The sequence below is a fragment of the Schistocerca gregaria genome, chromosome 8 (genome assembly GCF_023897955.1).
Source record: "Schistocerca gregaria isolate iqSchGreg1 chromosome 8, iqSchGreg1.2, whole genome shotgun sequence".
NCBI classification, from domain to species: Eukaryota; Metazoa; Arthropoda; class Insecta; order Orthoptera; family Acrididae; genus Schistocerca; species Schistocerca gregaria.
In genome coordinates this window covers 264,715,961-264,733,073 of record NC_064927.1, presented here as the reverse complement: position 1 = coordinate 264,733,073, position 17,113 = coordinate 264,715,961, and the positions used below count along the sequence as shown (strand labels likewise).

Here is a 17,113-nt window from a genome sequence, read left to right as displayed (position 1 = left end):
TGTGATCTGTCAACACACTCTGTGTTCTGAATGGTACCTCCTGGGGAGCGGACAGTGGTCCTCCTCTGCCTATATTGTGCCTTAGTACACTCAAAATTGGACTATGGAAGCATAGTTTAGTCGTCTGCTGGGCCATCTATTCTTTGGCGTCTCGACTCTGTCCACCACCGTGGATTGTGTTTAGTGTCTGGAGCTTTTTACACCAGCCCTGTGGAAAGCCTTTATGCTGAGACTGCTGAACCTCTGCTGTCCAATCGGTGAGCTGTCCTTAGTCGTTAAGCTAGCCTTGTGTCTTCCATGCCTGCAAATCAGGCCCATGACCTTGGATTTATTGTATGCAGGCCGCCCTTCCTCTCTACTACTACAGGGAGGCCGCTTCTGTCAACTGCTATGTTCTCTTTCCTTCCACTTTCTTGACAACTGGGGGTACAGCACCACCTCGGCCTTACCCCTGGACCTGCCTGCTCCGTGACCTTTGTCAGCTTCCAAGGATGGTACCCCTCCTCTCATTTATCATCAGGCATTTGGTGCTCTATGCGCACAAATGAAGGATGCCACATTTATTTACACTGATGACTCAAAAATATCATTTGGTGTTGGGAGTGCCTATATTGTTGGCGTCACCCCTAATAGATTTTGGCTTTCAGACCAGTGTTCGGTTTTTACTGCAGAGCTTTACACTGTTCTCCAGGCTGTCCAATACATCAATCGCCTTCAGCAGATACAGTATATTATATGCTGAGATTCACTCAGCTATCTCCTCAGCCTCCACGCTCTTTACCCTGTCCACCCTCTGGTCCACCAGATTCAGGACTGCCTCCACTTGCTGGGTGCCTCTGTGGCATTCCTCTGGATTCTAGGACACGTTGGTATCTGTGGAAACGAGGCAGCCGATATAGCAGCCAAGGCTGCAGTCTCTCTTTTTTCCTCAGCCTGCTGTTTACATGGTTCCCTTCGCTGATCTACAGAGTGTTTTATGTCATTGTGTTGCCCTTTTATGACATGCACATTGGTCCCCACTTCCCGATAATAAATTGCGGGACGTGAAAGCTCTTCCCTGTGCTTGGACCTCTTCCTCCTGAACACATCATCAGGAGGAGGTAATGTTAACTAGGCTTCAGATAGGGCACTGTCTTTTTATCCATAGACATCTTTTAAGTGGTGATCCTTCTCCACTTTGTCCACACTGCTCTCAACTGTGGACGGTGAGACACCTTTTACTTCAGTGCCCATATTTTACTCTGCTACATGCCAGTTTACTGCTGTCGCCTGATATCTCTTCCATTTTAGCAGATGACACGCGCTCAGCCAGTCACGTCCTAGAGTTTATCAGTGTCAGTGAGAGATGATGTCGGTCATTTGAAGTTCTTTTTCAGGAAAATAACCCTCCCTCCTATAGTGGTTATCTAAGCTTTCCTACTGTTTTTTAGGTTCCCCACTTTCTGAGTTTCACTCCCATTGCTTCTGATTTCTAATTTGTTTTTTTTTTTCTTTTTACCCTTCCCTAAGCCACAGAATGGGTGCTAATGACCATAGCAGTCTTGTGCCCTAAAACCATAATAACAACAACAAAGAAAAAGAAAAATCCCTCTTTGCACTCCCCACCCCACCCCACCCTATTCACACAGACATTCCAACCATTTGCAAAGGAAGGCTTCAGTCTCATCACATACCCCTGGATATTGAAAGGATTTCACCAGCTTCTATATTAATGACTTCTAGAGACACAGATGCCAGATTAATAATACTGTCGAACAACTAAAGATGCCTTGCATACCAATCATACTACCTGGCTTTGAACTGTCATGTGGGATATGGTCAGTTATTAACTTAATAGGAACCAACACTGGAAGGCATGCCAACTCTCTGTACAAGTACGAGAAAATGACTTCCCCACATTGTGCCTGTGGCACTGAAAACCTGACTCTTCACCATGTAATTCAAGAATGTCTTAAGAGCTTTCCTGGTGATCCAGCAGAGTTCCTGCTGGTGCCACAGATCAATAGACTACATTTGTGGCCAGGATATTAGTTTGTAATTTGAGACAATTATAAGTACTTTTAGTGGTGTAGCCTTATGCTAAATAAAATGAACTGCAGTACTGTTACATGAGAGGTAACTCATGAGGAAGCAGTATGTTCATGACATATTGTTATGCCATCAGACTTCCCTCAATTGCTACCAGTTCTGACTTGAAGTCATACCCAGTATGTCTACAGAATATGAAGCCAGGAGTAACACCACTGTGCCTCTCCAAAACATGGAAAGAATTGGACTCTTTCCATGTCCCCACCATACTCTCTGGTGGTTATCCATGGCAGTGCAGAACCATGATTCATTGCTGAACCCAATGTGATGCCATTTATCAACATTCCATGCTTCCTGTTCCAAAATGCAGCTGTTTGTGTTGTTGTATTAATGGCAGCCTATGCATAGGATGGTATTTCCATAATTTGGCTGCAGCTACTCTCTGATCGATAGTATGGGGTCATACAGAATGTTTCAGGGAGTCCATTACCTTTTCTCAGATTACAGATGCAGGTGTGAATGGGATTAAGGTGGGATTGGTGCACAACATGGTGAAACTCCAGTGTGATAATCAGATGTGGTCGACCAGACCCAAGATAAGCTTCCCCTCTCATTCCCGTGATGTCAAATGTTGGGTAACTATCATAGCCATAGTCCCGACAAATCAGTATGTTGTACAATTCAACAAACCAAAGAAATGTAGACTCACAGTGAAGCTCCTTTAAAGCCATGTCAGGTGCTGATAATGCTCTCCTAAGAGCATGCTGCATCTGTGTCCTTCAGTGATCAGCCAACATGTGATGCTGTTCATGTCCAACACTGAAGCACTCTGGTGGCCACTCTGTTACAGAGAATTGCCACTCTTACTATATACCAATCTGCATACCTTCTGATGCTATGCATGGGTACACTGACATCCAACTGTGTCTTCCAGGTGCTTCACTTTTTTCATTGGGAAGTATGTCATTCCACAACAATAATTCTAAAATCAATCAAATGTCATATTGTATGTATAAATACTTGTCATAGAATAAATATGACATAGAAATAAAAATAAAATAAAGAATATGTTTTGTGTGTATCAATACAGATCTTAATTGTATATCTTGTGCAAAATTTTTGATTGACATATAGGGTGTTTAAATTTAAAGTTTCGTTTACTTTGAATGGACTCCCCAACAAAAACTGATGGTTAGATTATGAAAGGCAGTATTTTTTAACATTTCATTGCTTATTTGAGTGCGAAAGTGGCATGGTCAAAGCAGTAAGGGGGAAAAAACAAAGAATGAAAGAAATAATTCCTAAAGCAGACAATGGTGTTAAGCTCCAATGGGTTCTGGAACAACCAACAGGTTGTAGAGAAACTACACAGCTGTGAAGTTCAGATTCATTGTTGAAACAGGAAGAGTTTCTCTCTTGGGTGATGAAGAGGTTGCCAACATCATGGATACTGTCATAGTGTGTCTCCTGCAAGATTCATATCAGCTTCAGTAGACTTTGTTGTACAGACAGCTGTTACAATGCTATTTAAATCTGAGATGCTGTTGTGTTTCCCTCCCTGTTGCCTTTCATATGTATGCTATCAGAGGTTTTTCCTCTGTATATGCATCTCTGTGCCTCCCCTTACCTGAGTAACCTTTGCAATGTTCAATATCCTGAAGGTCTTTCTTTTTTAATTAAGACAAAAAGCAGTTAATAGATCCTTAAAAAAAATGAATTTCATATAACTGTGATTGTTAAGGAGACACTGCCTTACAAGCAGAGATTTTTCTATTTCATTCAAAGCAAGCTGAGCTTATCAGACAAGGTTAAACTAATTACAGTATGCACACACATTTCTTTCCACAGACCGTATGTGAATGGAATGGGAGAAAGTCATATTAACTAGTACAATGGACATACCCTTTGCCATGCACTTAAGTGGTTTGGAAATGTAGATGTAGATATCAGGTTTTTAAATTACAGTTAATTGTAATTTGAAAGAGAAGCATCTGTGGCAGTGCCATTTACTTTGTAAAAGTTTGGAATTCTCCTTACTGGTAAACTATCTGACCCCTATTAAAAAGGCCAAGTGTAAGTTGGACAGACACTCTGAGGGTATCATACAAACATAATTGTGTGTATAGATAATTCATCCATTACAGGAATCAAGAAGCTCAAAGATTTTTGCCTATTTTCGATGTTGGCATCGACAAGATATCAGTCTGGGGAATTCAGTGAGTCTGAGAATGTTTTAATTTTAAATCTGATAACAAATGATGAAAAATATATATTTTTTCATATTATATAATTACAAATTAACAATTTTCATTGTTTTTTTTTTCTGTTTTCATACATGTCAAATTTAATGATTCTTGGTCTGTGGGAAGTACCCTGTAGGTTTTGTATATGCTTGACATTGTCACTTTAGTGTGTGATCTAGATTAATGCAGAAACAAAAGTACAACACCCAATATCACTATCGTACAGCCTTTGTGATAATCATAACAAAGGCTGTACAGTAACAATCATGGCTGTTTGAAGTCGTACTTCTGTTACCGCCTCTAGGTTTTGATGAGTAGGTTTGCAAGTATCATAGTTTTTGACATAAATGGCCATATTTTTTGATTGTATTGACATAGAATCTAAAATGTTTACACCACCAAGGAACCATAGGCCTTAGTATGGGACATAAATTTGAATTTGATATATCTACTTGTTAATGATGAAAAGGGATGTTAATAGTTGGACAGACAAGATTCTGTTTTTACCGATTGAGGTATGGAAGCTTAAAAACATTACCATGTGTGATGCAAAGTTAATGTGTGCTGAGAACTATTGTTGCCAGATGCATCCAAGAGTATATTAAAGAACATGTGGAGAAACTGTTCTTTTTACAGATATCATTTTCAAATAAAAAATGCATGTTTCATCAGTATGTTTTTTGACAGCTGCCATCCCCTCCACACCAAACAATACCTCCCATACAGTCTGGCCACCTGGGAATGGCATATCTTAAGTGACAAGCGCTTCATTGTCCAGCATAGTGAAGGTCTCACCAAGGCCTTCACAGCCCAGAAGTATCTCCCAGACCTAATCCACAATACAGCTTTCCCGTGCCAAATCTCCACACATCCCCAATCAACCCACCACCACCAAGAACTAACTACAAAGAAGCTTCCCCTTCATCAGCCAATACGACTCCCACAGGGGGCTCGCCGCTCTTTGGTGGGTTTGTGCTTGACTACCACGGGGCCCCAGCCTTTGCTGCATGTCTGTCCTCTTGCTATCCTTTTTCCCCCTCCCTTGGGGAAGGATGTCTGGGAATGTGTTGTGCATTTTAAGTAGCCTCTTACAAGAATAGTATCTCCATTGTTTTTTGTTCCTTTTTTTCTTTCTTTGTTCCTTTTTTTCTTTCTTTGTTCCTTTTTTTCTTTCTTTGTTCCCTTTTTTCTTTCTTTGTTCCCTTTTGCCTATCCTTCCTCCACTTCGTCATTTGAGGTTCCTCTTTCTTCTCCTTCCCTGTGCACTCCTGCAGGCCAGCCCACGTGACTGACACATAACAGGTGAATGAGTAATGCATATTTTCCAACCCTGGGTTGACAGGTAGGGCCCGCACATTCCCCTTGGTACAGGCCAGGCCCAGCGAGGGTGATTGCCTGAGCTGTTACTTTCCCAAATTGCCAATTGGTCCCTCTGTCAGGTGTTCAGTAGGTGTGCCCCTTCTGAGAGGGGTCCGCAGTTGGAAGGAGCATGTCATGGAACATGTGGACGATCATGGGGATTTTCTTGCAATGAGCCAATCATCATCTTCAGTGTACATCTACTAAGCATAAACAAAATAAGGCTAATGATTCAAAGATCCTCCCAAATGCACCGCAGTTCCTCGTGGTTTCACATACTGAAGATGGTCAATCTGTTTATTATTCAGAAAGGTGTTGCTGGAATTGCTGGCCCTGTGAAATCCTGCTCTTGTTTACATAATGGCACTTTGCTTTTGGAGACTATGCCAGATTCCCAAGCACAAGTGCTTGCAGCTTCACTCCTCCATGACTATCCTGTTTATGTTGAGGTCCATCGAACACTGAACTCTTCACATGGTGTTATTTACACTAGGCTGCTCGATGGCCTGACCAAGGCAGAAATCCAAACATACCACACTGATCAAGATGCTGCTGCACTGGTGATGAAAGACAGATGCATCCTTCATACCCACACCACTCTTTTTTCATGTTTGATAGAGTAGTCTTCCATTAAAAAAAAGTCAAAGCAGACTGTGAAGTCATTACACTTTGACCATAAATTCCAAACCTGATACATTGATACCAGTGTCATTATTACAACCACTCTTGAATGTTCTGTTGACACCCAGCCAAATGTGTAACCTGTGTTAGGGATGCTCACAAAGGTGATTGTCTGCCTCCTCCTCCCCACTTTATCAATTGCAATGGTGACCATGCAACCTTCTCTCAAGATTGTCCCATGTTTCTCAATGAGCAGGCTGTCCAGGAGATCCAAGTGACAGGAAAAGTGCCTTACCGTGTTGCTTGCAAGTTGTTGGCTAGTCAGAAACTCTGTGTTTTACCATCCAGCACTTATGGTACTGTTCTTGATACATCTTGCTCCACAAAGGACATGGCCATGCAGACGTGCAACCTCAAATTCAGCATTGTTGTTGTAAACTCACCCAGTGTTATGGTAGCATCTCTGCCGCCTCCTCATGCTGTGCAACATGCCAACAAACTTTTGCCTACACGAGGCAAAGTCACCTGCTACACAACCAGCAGTCTGGAAAGGACAGGACTAGTACTCGTGTGAAAACTTGTTATGTCTCTCCAGCCAACAAACATCTGAATCATCTACCACCCACAAAGGCTCCAAAAAATCAAACAAAGGCAGACAGTCTTCTCCTTCACTGACTCATAGATCCTCTTCACTGGTGTCGTCACGTGACGTGGCTGACATCCACGTGTGTGAACTGCCAACTGTTTTCTGCCCTGGACTCTGCAGACTGACAGAGTGCAAATGATGATGCCTCTAAAGATCTGATGGAACAGGATCCTCCAGCCTCTGGCACCTGTAGCAGTGAGTCTTCGAAGGCTGGCACTCTGCAGCTGCTGAGGTGGTACCCCTCCATTTTTTGCCTTTTCCACTTTCCTCTTCACAACTGTCCTCCAACGGAATGTTTGCTTCCTTAGATCCAACAAAGAGGAATTTCAGCACCCACTTGTTCTGTCTCCAGGAAACAAAATTGTCCTCACAACCGCTTTGATCTCTCACATTTCTTTCTGGTTCGCTTTTACATAAGCCCATCTCCCTGAATACCTGCTTTCAAGCTGTTGCAGTTCATCTTTACCTTCCTCACGTGACCTTTTTCCCTTTGTACCATTTACATCCCTCCAGCTTATTGTGCAACTCCCTCACTCCTTTCTGTTACTCAATGACTTTATGCACACCATCACCTCTGAGGCTTTCCTGAGACCTATGAGAGGTTCTCTCTTGGCCAGCCCTCTGTCAGCTTCACCTTCTTTGTCTTAACTTGGAAGCACCCACATTCCTTTCAGACTCCACCCACATCTGTTCCCATTTGGGCCTCTTTTTTTGCACTGACCAGCTTGCCAGTTGTCTCGAGTGGTCTGTTCTTTCTGACACTTACTCATACAATCTTTTCCCATGTGATATCAGTTTGCTGATTGCTATCCCACTTATGTGCAGCTTTCTAAGGCTGATTTGAGGCTTTACTCCTCCCTGGCAACCTTTGACACATGTTAGTTCCCCATTTGTGATGACCAGGTAGAATACCTTATGAACATTATCCTTACCACCACAAAACATTCCAGTCTTCACTCTTCATCTTTACCACGATGTGTCCCAGTCCCTTAGTGGATTGAGGTATGCCATGATACAATTTGTGTATGGAGATATGATCTCTACATTTTTAATTGACATCCTACCATGGTAAAATGCATTAGTTACAAACAGTTACATACACATTGTTGCTGCATTCTTCGGGATAACAAAAAAGCTAGGTGGATTTCATTTACTAAGTAAACAGTTCCACTCCCCCTTCCATTGTGTGGGCCAACTTCCAACAGCTCTCTGGGACTGAGGTGGTGGTTGGTGGGATGTTTAAGGGGGACTAAACAGCTAAGGTCATCAGTCCCCCATTCCAAAAACAGGCGAGTGAAAATTTACGGAGCAGGTAAAATCCTAAGGGGGGAGGAGATGCCCCTCCCCCCAGTCACTGAAAGAACACCAATGTGGCAGCGAACGCTAGAGACAAGAAGAGTACAGACGAACACTGGACAGAAAGAAATGGAAGAAAAGAAGGGGGCCGGAGACTGGTTGACTGACGATGAGAACAAAAAAAGTGGAAGAGTCAACCATCCGAATACACACTAAAATCTGCAACCAATGAGAGATCGAGGACAAGAGACACAGAAAGGGAAAGGGGCAGGGGTCCATTCCCCAATTTTTGGCATGATAATAGCAGATGATGTCATAGTGGACTCTCTTGCTATCTCCAACACCTTGGGCCGCTATTTTGCAGAGATTTTGAGCTCCGCCCACTATCACCCTGCCTTCCTCCAATGGAAATGAGTGAGGGAGGCTTGGAAAATACCAATCCCTTCTCAGAATCATGAGTGCTACAATGCCACTTTTACTGTAAGGGAGCTAGATCATTTTCTCACTTCATCCCGCTCCACAGAACCATACGATGTTCACATTTAGATGCTGCAGAATCTTTCTCTTGTGGACAAGCAGTTTCTCCTTCACTGGTACAGTTGCATCTGGGCAGAAGACCTGTGAAGACATGTTTCTCAGAAGCTGGCATGAAGCCACTGTGAGACCCATACCCAGGCCTGGTAAGGATAAACACCTTCCACATAGCTACTGCCTCATTTCTCTCACCAGCTGTGTGGGCAAGGTGATGGAATGTACGAGTCATGCATGGCTGATATGGTGGCTCGAGTGTCTCAATTTACTAACCACTGCACAATGTGGGTTTAGAGCACACTGTTCTGCAATTGAGCATCGTACACTTTTTCAACCCATGTCATGAATTGTTTTCTGCAGAAACCAGACTGTGGCCATGTTTTTTGATTTGGAAAAAGCCTAGAACACCTACTGGAGGACTGGTATCCTCCATACACTCTACACATGGTGCTTCGAAGGCTGCATACCCTCTGCCTCGTCAGACACTTTTATCCGGGAAAACGGAGTGCCTCAGGGTTCTGTCCTGAGCATAATCCTTTTTGCTGTTACCATTAATCCTACTATGGCCTGTCTCGCACCAGTATCTCCGGCTCACTTTTCATTGATGATTTTTGTCATCTAAGTCCATGGTCTTGTCTCATTGGGTGGCATCATCAGTGTTGTCTTGATCAAGTATCAACAATGGCTTTTGCTTTTTCACTGAAAAAACTATTTATATGAATTTCTGGTGGTGGATTGGTTTAATCCACCATCTTTACATCCTGGACTTGTTGCTCTTCCATTCGGTGAAACTGTGAAATTCCTGGGGCTCATTCTTGATAGGAAACTTTCTTGGTACTCCCATTTGCTTTACCTGGCTGCCAACTGTACGCGATCCCTCAATGTCCTCAATGTCCTACATGTCTTTAGCGGTACTTCCTGGGGAGCAGATCAGACCTTCCTCCTCTGTTTGTACCAGTTCCTTGTCCATCTGAAACTAGACTATGGATGTTTCGTTTATGCATCTGCACATCCGTCCATCTCATGCCGTCTCAATACAATCCACCATTGTGGCATTTGTTTGGCCACTGGCACATTTTACACAGTTGAAAGTCCATAAACAGAAGCTGCAGAACTACCACTGCGGTTTTTTCCTCAGCAGATACACATGCCATTTGTCTGCCATGCCTGAACATCCATCCTATGCCTCTTCCTGTGATAAATTATTTGATCACCAGTATGGGGCACCTCCCTCTTCTTTGTTAGCTCCTGGAGTTCACTTTTGGCCATTGCCCTAGCAGCTTAATTTCACTCTACCTGCCACTTTCTCAGTGTGTGTGAACCATCATCACCTTGGCTTTGCATGGTGGCCTGTGATCACCTTGGACTTCATTCACTTCCTAAGGACACTACTCCAGACTCACTCTATCTCCGCAAGTTTCTGGACACTTCACACCAAACTTCGTGACAGTACCTTTGCGTACAGTGGTGGTTCTTGGACTGACTGTGGTGTCGGGTGTGCCTTCATCATTGGCACTAACATTTTTCAGTATTGGCCTTCAGAACACTGCTCAGTATTTACAGCGGAGCTCTTTGCCCTGTATCAGGCCATGCAGTACATCTGGCGACACAGGCTTTCCAATTGTCTGACACTGTATGCCCCTCAGAGCCTCTGTGTGCTGTTCACCATCCACCCATTAGTGCAATGGGTCCAGGAAAGCTCTCACAACTCACTTGTGATGGAGCCACTGTGATGTTTATATGGGTCTCTTGCCATGTTAGTCTTATTGGAAACGAGGCTACTGACATTGCTGCCAAGGCTGCAGTCCTTGTACCTCAGCCCACTAGTTTGTGCATTCCCTCCGATGAGCTCTGTGTTGCCATCTGTCAGCAGATGGTGTCACTTTGGCGCCACCACTTGTCTTACCTTCATGGAAGCAAACTCTGGGGAATTAAATGTCTCCCAGTGGCTTGGATGACCACCTGGCAGCTCTCCGGCTTTGAGGAGGCCATTTTAGCTAGGTTGCGTATCGGACACTGTCTCTTTAACCATCTCCAATTGTTAAGTTGTGATCCTCCACTACTTTGTGCTCATTGTCCTTTACTTTTGATGGTTTGCCTTTTCATGATGGAATGCCCTTTTTTTAACCACTTATGTTTGTCATCTCAATTATTGGATGTTTCAGCAAATGACCCATGGGCTGTTGACTGCTTTTTATTTTTTATCTGTCATAGCAATGTGGTGAAGGGCATTTAATCTTTCGATCAGGACCTCTGTTGTGTCTATGGCATATTTCATGGACCTTTCACCAAGTCCCTGTTTTTAGCTGTCTTTCCTTCAGTTGACTGGGCTTAATGTGTAGTTGTTTTAACTCCTTTTTTGTGTTTATGTTCTATGGTTCTGACATGGGTGCGTATGACCCTAATTGTTATTGTGGCATAAAACAAAACAAACCGACCTAATAACACCCCAGAGTGGAACAGCTGTACCAGATCCCTAATCAGGTCTTTAATTATCTATCATCATGCTTTGATATGAAGGATATAGTGAAGGTCCTTCCCACCCTGCCTGAAGTGGTGTTCCATCACTGACCCAACCTTCAAAGCATCACAGTCTGTCCCTGCGTCACGCCAAATTCCAAATACTTGGCACAGGTAACATACCCCTGTGGAGGACCCAGGTGCAGGACCTGCCAAATCCATCCACCAAGCACATCCTTTTCCAGTTGTCATAAGCTTATACCTCATCAGAGGCCAGGTTACCTCTGAAGGCAGCCATGTCATATACCAGCTCTGCTGCAGTCATTGTTAAGCTTTTTATATTAGGATGACAAACAACCAGTTGTCCATCAGGATGAATGGCCACTGCCAGACTGGTCAAGAACAAAGTGGACCACCCTAGGAATAGCAAACTAGAGTTTAGTAGTTGTTCCACAACCCATGCCATCTAGATCCTTCCTCCAACACCAGCTTTTCTTACTCCACAAATGGGAGCTACCATTGCAAAACACTCTGTGTTACTGATATTTACTGATTTCAACCTACAGTAATTTGGTGTTCCCAGACTCTCACCTTGTGTCCTGTTACCTCCTCCCCAATTCACGTCTCTTCACCCTGATTGTGCATCACTTACTTCTAATGCTCTCTTTCTCTGCTCCTCATCCCCCACCCTCCCCCATAGCCACCCAACACTGTGCCTGGCAGCCTTATCCTGCTGCTGTGTAGTCCTGCCTACTCTGCCAGACAGTGTTCAGAATAAAATAGCCTAGATAAATATTTTTAACCTTAACTGTAATTACTGGTTTTGGCCAAATTAGATCATCTTTAGATCTGAAATACAGGTGGTCAGTTGCTGCCGTTGCAACTGGTACACATTGTTACCAATTTGAAGAAGGCCTGAGTTGGCTGAAAATAACTACAGTCAGTATTAGTTTTAACTTGTACTTTCACAAGATATGGAAAAAGTTCAATTTTTGATGATTTATTGCTTTAAGTTCTTTCATGTGATCAGTTTTTTAAGTGGCGCCTAAAAGGCATTTCTCCTAAAGATAGGGCATTGTTTGTGTGCTCACTTAATGGATAACTTTGTGCTTTTATTTTGTAGTGAGTAATTAAATGAATGTGAAGCAGGAACAGTAGCAAAAATACTAATCACAGTAGCTGAGGAATTGGGTGGCTTGTGTAAATCTCGAAACCAACTAAAGTAGCTGACAAAATGATTACTTTGGTGAACAAGAGAAGAAAAATGAAAGTATAAATGGATAAAGATAAGGCAGAGTATACAGAACTGTGCATGGCTCTGAGAAAGAGCATGAAACATTACATAATGACGTATAAATAAGATAAACCAAAAGCCAGTTTTAAAAATAAATACGGTTTAAATATAGCCAAGCAGAAGCTCATGACTGGGAAAACTCAGCTAATAGCATTGGACACAGACCAAGCTAAATCACAGAAGAAAGAAATGCTCGAATATATTGAGAACTTGTATAATAACCTTGTTTGTGCTGATATCTTAATCCTAGACAACTGGTAAACTGTTTCTCAAATCCCGTAAATACTACCCTCAGAAGTCAAACAAGCTATTGACAAGATGAAAAAAAGAAACCACTCCAGGTAGTGTTGACCTCTTGGTTTATATTTTAAAGCTGATGGATGACAAATCTAGAAAGCATTTAGCTAAAATATTTTCAAATTGTGTGCCCAGTGGTAAATTTCCAAGAGATGGGAATAAAGCCAAAATAATCATAATACATAACAAAGGTAGTACTAAAGATACAAAGAATTACTACACTATTGGTCTTCTGTCCATACTGCATGAAGTTTCTACTAGAATTTTGACTACCAGATTGGGCACTACACTGGGCCTGGCCCACCCCATTGAACAAGCTGGGTTCCAAACAGAATTTAGTACAATCAATCATATCCTCACTCGGCACGAAACAATTAGAACAGCAAATGAGTGTCATCTACCTCTGTCTTGCCTTCATAGATTTCAAAAAGGTACTAGATTTGATGAGTCATCCAACTGTGTTTGAGGCTCTAACAGAGTGAGGAGTAGAACAGGCCTATATTAAAGTTACAAAGAACATATAGAAAACATCCATAGCATTTGCAAATGTAGTTGAAGATATCAATGAATTTCCTATCAAAAAGGGTGTCAAGCAAAGTGACTTTATAGGTCTCTCAAACTATTTTTAGTAGTCCTTGGAAAATAAGTGTCTAATTTAGAGAGGAAAACAAAGTGAATCCAAATACTGGGAAAGAGATGAAATAACCTGTGGTTTGCTGACAGTATCATACCATTTGCAAATAGTATAGAAGAACTTCGAATACTTATTAGTGAACCAGCATCAGTCTGCTATGAATTTAGCCTAAAATTGAACTATGAGAAAGCCAAGATAATTATGAATGAATGGACACTGGAGAGTAATACATCTGTTGGAAGTAGGCAAAGGTCCACAGAATGTTTATCTTGGTCAGCTTCTGAATATGAAAGGAAACGTAAAACCACAAACATTTTGATATATTAAATTAGGCTGGCAAGCTTATGGAGGGTAAGCCTTGGTTTTGAAGTCAAAGATGCTGGCTGAGTTGATGAAAACCATTTTTGACCAATGTATATTGCCTGTAATAAATTATGGCCGTGAGACACAGATAATTAAATGAGTTCATTGTTGGAAAACTAATGGTAGTCCAAGAGGAATGAAAAGATCAATGTTGGGCTACATGAAGGAAGGAAGGGAAGAAAGCAGTTGATATCAGACAGTGTCATAATGGAAGAGTGAACACTTTGAAGTGGCAATGGGCTGGTTATGTCTTTCAAAAAGATGGCATTTGGTCAAACAAGTACTAGATTGGAGCCCAATTTACCAAGAGAGACAAAGGGGAACATTACCGGACAGATGGGACAAAGACTTAAAAAAAAAAAAAAAAAAAAAAAAAAACCAGGCAGAATGGACTGGCAATGGGAAGCTCAAGATTGACAGAAATGAAAGAACCTGCAGGGATCCTACATTACACTCAGACTCAGAAGCCATATCACCAAGTGATCAAATTGGACGACGACGACGACGACGACGACGAAGAATTTATAACATACGAAACTGGTGAATTTGAGCAAATGGTACCTGCTTAATGTTGACTACTTCTACCTTTTTAAATATATTTCTGCTAAATGCCTTTATAAGTTCTATATTTGGTCCAACTACTTCTTAGTGCACAGATATAAGACACAGAGCAATTAGAATATTAATGCCTAGAAGAAGAAACAAAAATGCACCTTCAGATATACATGAGTAGAAGAATTTTTTTCACTTCCATGGCATTTTCTTTACATTGTTAGTACAGATGTGTGTTTTATTTCTTACCGATAGGAATAGTTCATTCCTCACACCCATCATGACTTATGCTCTATCTTTCATTCATCAGGTGTGTGTGTTTGCCTTTGTTTGTGTGTCATGGTTGTGCAGTGCTTTATAACAAACAAGTCTAGGTTTTAATTTCCTTTTGTGTTCAAATTTTGAATGCAAATAATGGGTAAATATTTGTTCATTTTTATTTCTGTATAAACTTTCCTAACATAGGAACTGTAGAATTTACAACCTGTTATGTTTCATTGCTAGGGACTGACTGACTTGTCCCCAAGGCAGAGTTCTTTTGTGTTCACTTATGTATTTAGCTAGTATACTAGTGGTCTTCTAATATAATAAGCTGTGGAATGAACATATATGCCACACATTGCCTCTCAACTGATAAGAGTTCAATGCATGGATTCTTATGTAGCAATGAGCACCACTAAACTGGTTGAGCACATGAATGGATAGAGAAAAGCAGTTCATCTTGGGGACACCAAGTTGCTGAACTTGGTCTGAAGTGTAACTCAAGGGACTGAGTGCCTGCCACACCACACTGACCATTTGGATTCTCCCATCAAGTGCACATTTCCCTGAACAGTTCTGGAGATAAGTACATACTCCAGCACATATATATGGTCTTTGTCTCCATTAAAGGTTAACCCCCTCCCTGTGATGCCCCACCCCCTCTTAGTTCCTCATAAATTGCACTAATTACAATTCTCATTTCTCTTGTTCTCAGTTCATCTTTACTTCTGAGCTTGTATTTTTATCATCTCCAGGTCAAAACTAGCACAGTACTTACCAATATATTATGTTTGTCCTCATTATTTCATCAACATCTCCTCTTTCAATCTCCTCTGATGTACCCAACAGATGGATCCCACTCAACTGGAATGTGAAAGTTTGAATGTGTGTCATGCAAATTCTGACACCTATACTATAATGTAGCAAAGGCAGGTTTTGTAAATTCATGTGATTTATCTCAAAATGGCTGATGGTGTCTCCAGCTGATCTGACAATTTGATTTTTTCACACAGTGTTTCAAATACTAATCTTGTAATGTTTTACATGAACAATGTTATGTGTGTGATGGTCTTGGTGTCATACCCCATATTTCTATGTGAAGTTGCCTTTTCACACCGACTTGTTATACTCTAGCACTGACAGGCAAGATTTTAATAAAATTCAGGTAAAGTATTGTAGACAAAAATGGAAATGTCAAATTTCCCAAAACAAAAATGATTAAGTGTGTCAATTGTTGATAACTATGGAGAGAGAGAGCCACTTCTGAGGTACAGAGAAAAAATTAAAAAGATATGAATTCATGATCAGATGTTTTATGTCCCAGTATGCAATGGAAGATTCAACAATTAAGTGAATTATAAAATTGATTTCAGTTCTTGAAGATTGTAAATTACTTGTGAATTCAATGTTTAGCTAAAGATATAAAGAAATTTTTGGAATGTAAACTATTCACTTTGTAAATCTGGAAAATCTGGTGCAATTTCAGGACTATGGGCCCAAGAAAGAAGGTACTGTCAGCTGTCAGAGACCGCCTGACTGAGATCTTATGAGAGGAAACCTAAAGCTTCAAAAAAATTTATTTCAGAATATATTTATTTTATAGATGAAACTATTGGAAACTTCAAAAGGCATGAAGAAAATAAATGAATATTAAATATCTATCTAATACCCCCTCCCTCCCCATTTCCCTTTTTTTCTCCCAATCCCTCAATTCGCTCTGCTTTTCACCTGCTGATGTAAATCTCTACACATCAGTCATCTTCTGATGAAGAGTTATGTTTAAAAATACATGGACAATGAAATCTATTGTTTGTGTGCCTCTACCACCAATCATTTTATATCTCTGTGTGTTTCCTTTACATAATTGCTTACCTAGGAGGCAATATTTATTGCTGTTTACGAACTGATGTGTGCAATATAGGTATACTTTATGTGAACAGTATTAAAGATTAGCAGATTTTTCACATGTTTTTACAAAAAGTAATATTTTATATCTTGCTGCTGTTTTACTAATGGCTGACAAGATTGTGTGCATGATAAATTTTATTGACTGCCTTCTTGGTAGAGAAAATTTTTAACTTTGTACTCATGTTAAAGGTGTGAAATGAAAGCAGCATTACTAGACAGTTTTATAAATGTTGTTGTACCACTTCATCTTAATAAAAGTTCTTTGATTACAATTGTTGCCTTCAATTTCCTCTGTGAGTTTGATTTATAACAGGAGAGAGAATTTCAAGGCAAGTAGTTTGAGTTTCCTTTATCACATGTGCCTTCACTGTCAGTTACAGTGAAGTAAGTGTTTTTTAGAACAGCCAGTGTGGAATAATGGCCTCTATTAGAAAAGATGAGCTGCAAGCATAAAAATGAATTTGGTACCATTCTTAAAACTATTATGTTTCAAAGAATTCACACTATCAGATTCTAGGGAAGAATTTAACTTTGATGAATGAAGCACTACACAACTCCGGTCAGTCCCTTAGTCCATAGACTAAGGTAATAACAAATTCAGAATCAAGGGAATATGAATT

At 41.1% G+C, this 17,113-nt stretch overlaps 1 protein-coding gene across 4 annotated transcripts in view; it reads left to right on the top strand.

Annotated features, from left to right (window-relative positions):
- Positions 1-16,798, top strand: part of LOC126284289 (ankyrin repeat domain-containing protein 50-like) — a 136,301-nt gene extending 119,503 nt beyond the window's left edge. For 2 of the 4 annotated variants that reach the window (XM_049983117.1, XM_049983118.1), the window contains exon 7: positions 16,072-16,731. In XM_049983117.1, the coding sequence (XP_049839074.1) occupies positions 16,072-16,135 (64 nt within the window). In that variant the 3' untranslated portion in view covers positions 16,136-16,731. Of the gene's footprint in view, positions 1-16,071 lie in introns of all 4 variants that reach the window. The other 2 variants (XM_049983116.1, XM_049983115.1) reach the window with 2 other exon arrangements.
- The last annotated feature ends 315 nt before the right edge of the window (positions 16,799-17,113 follow it).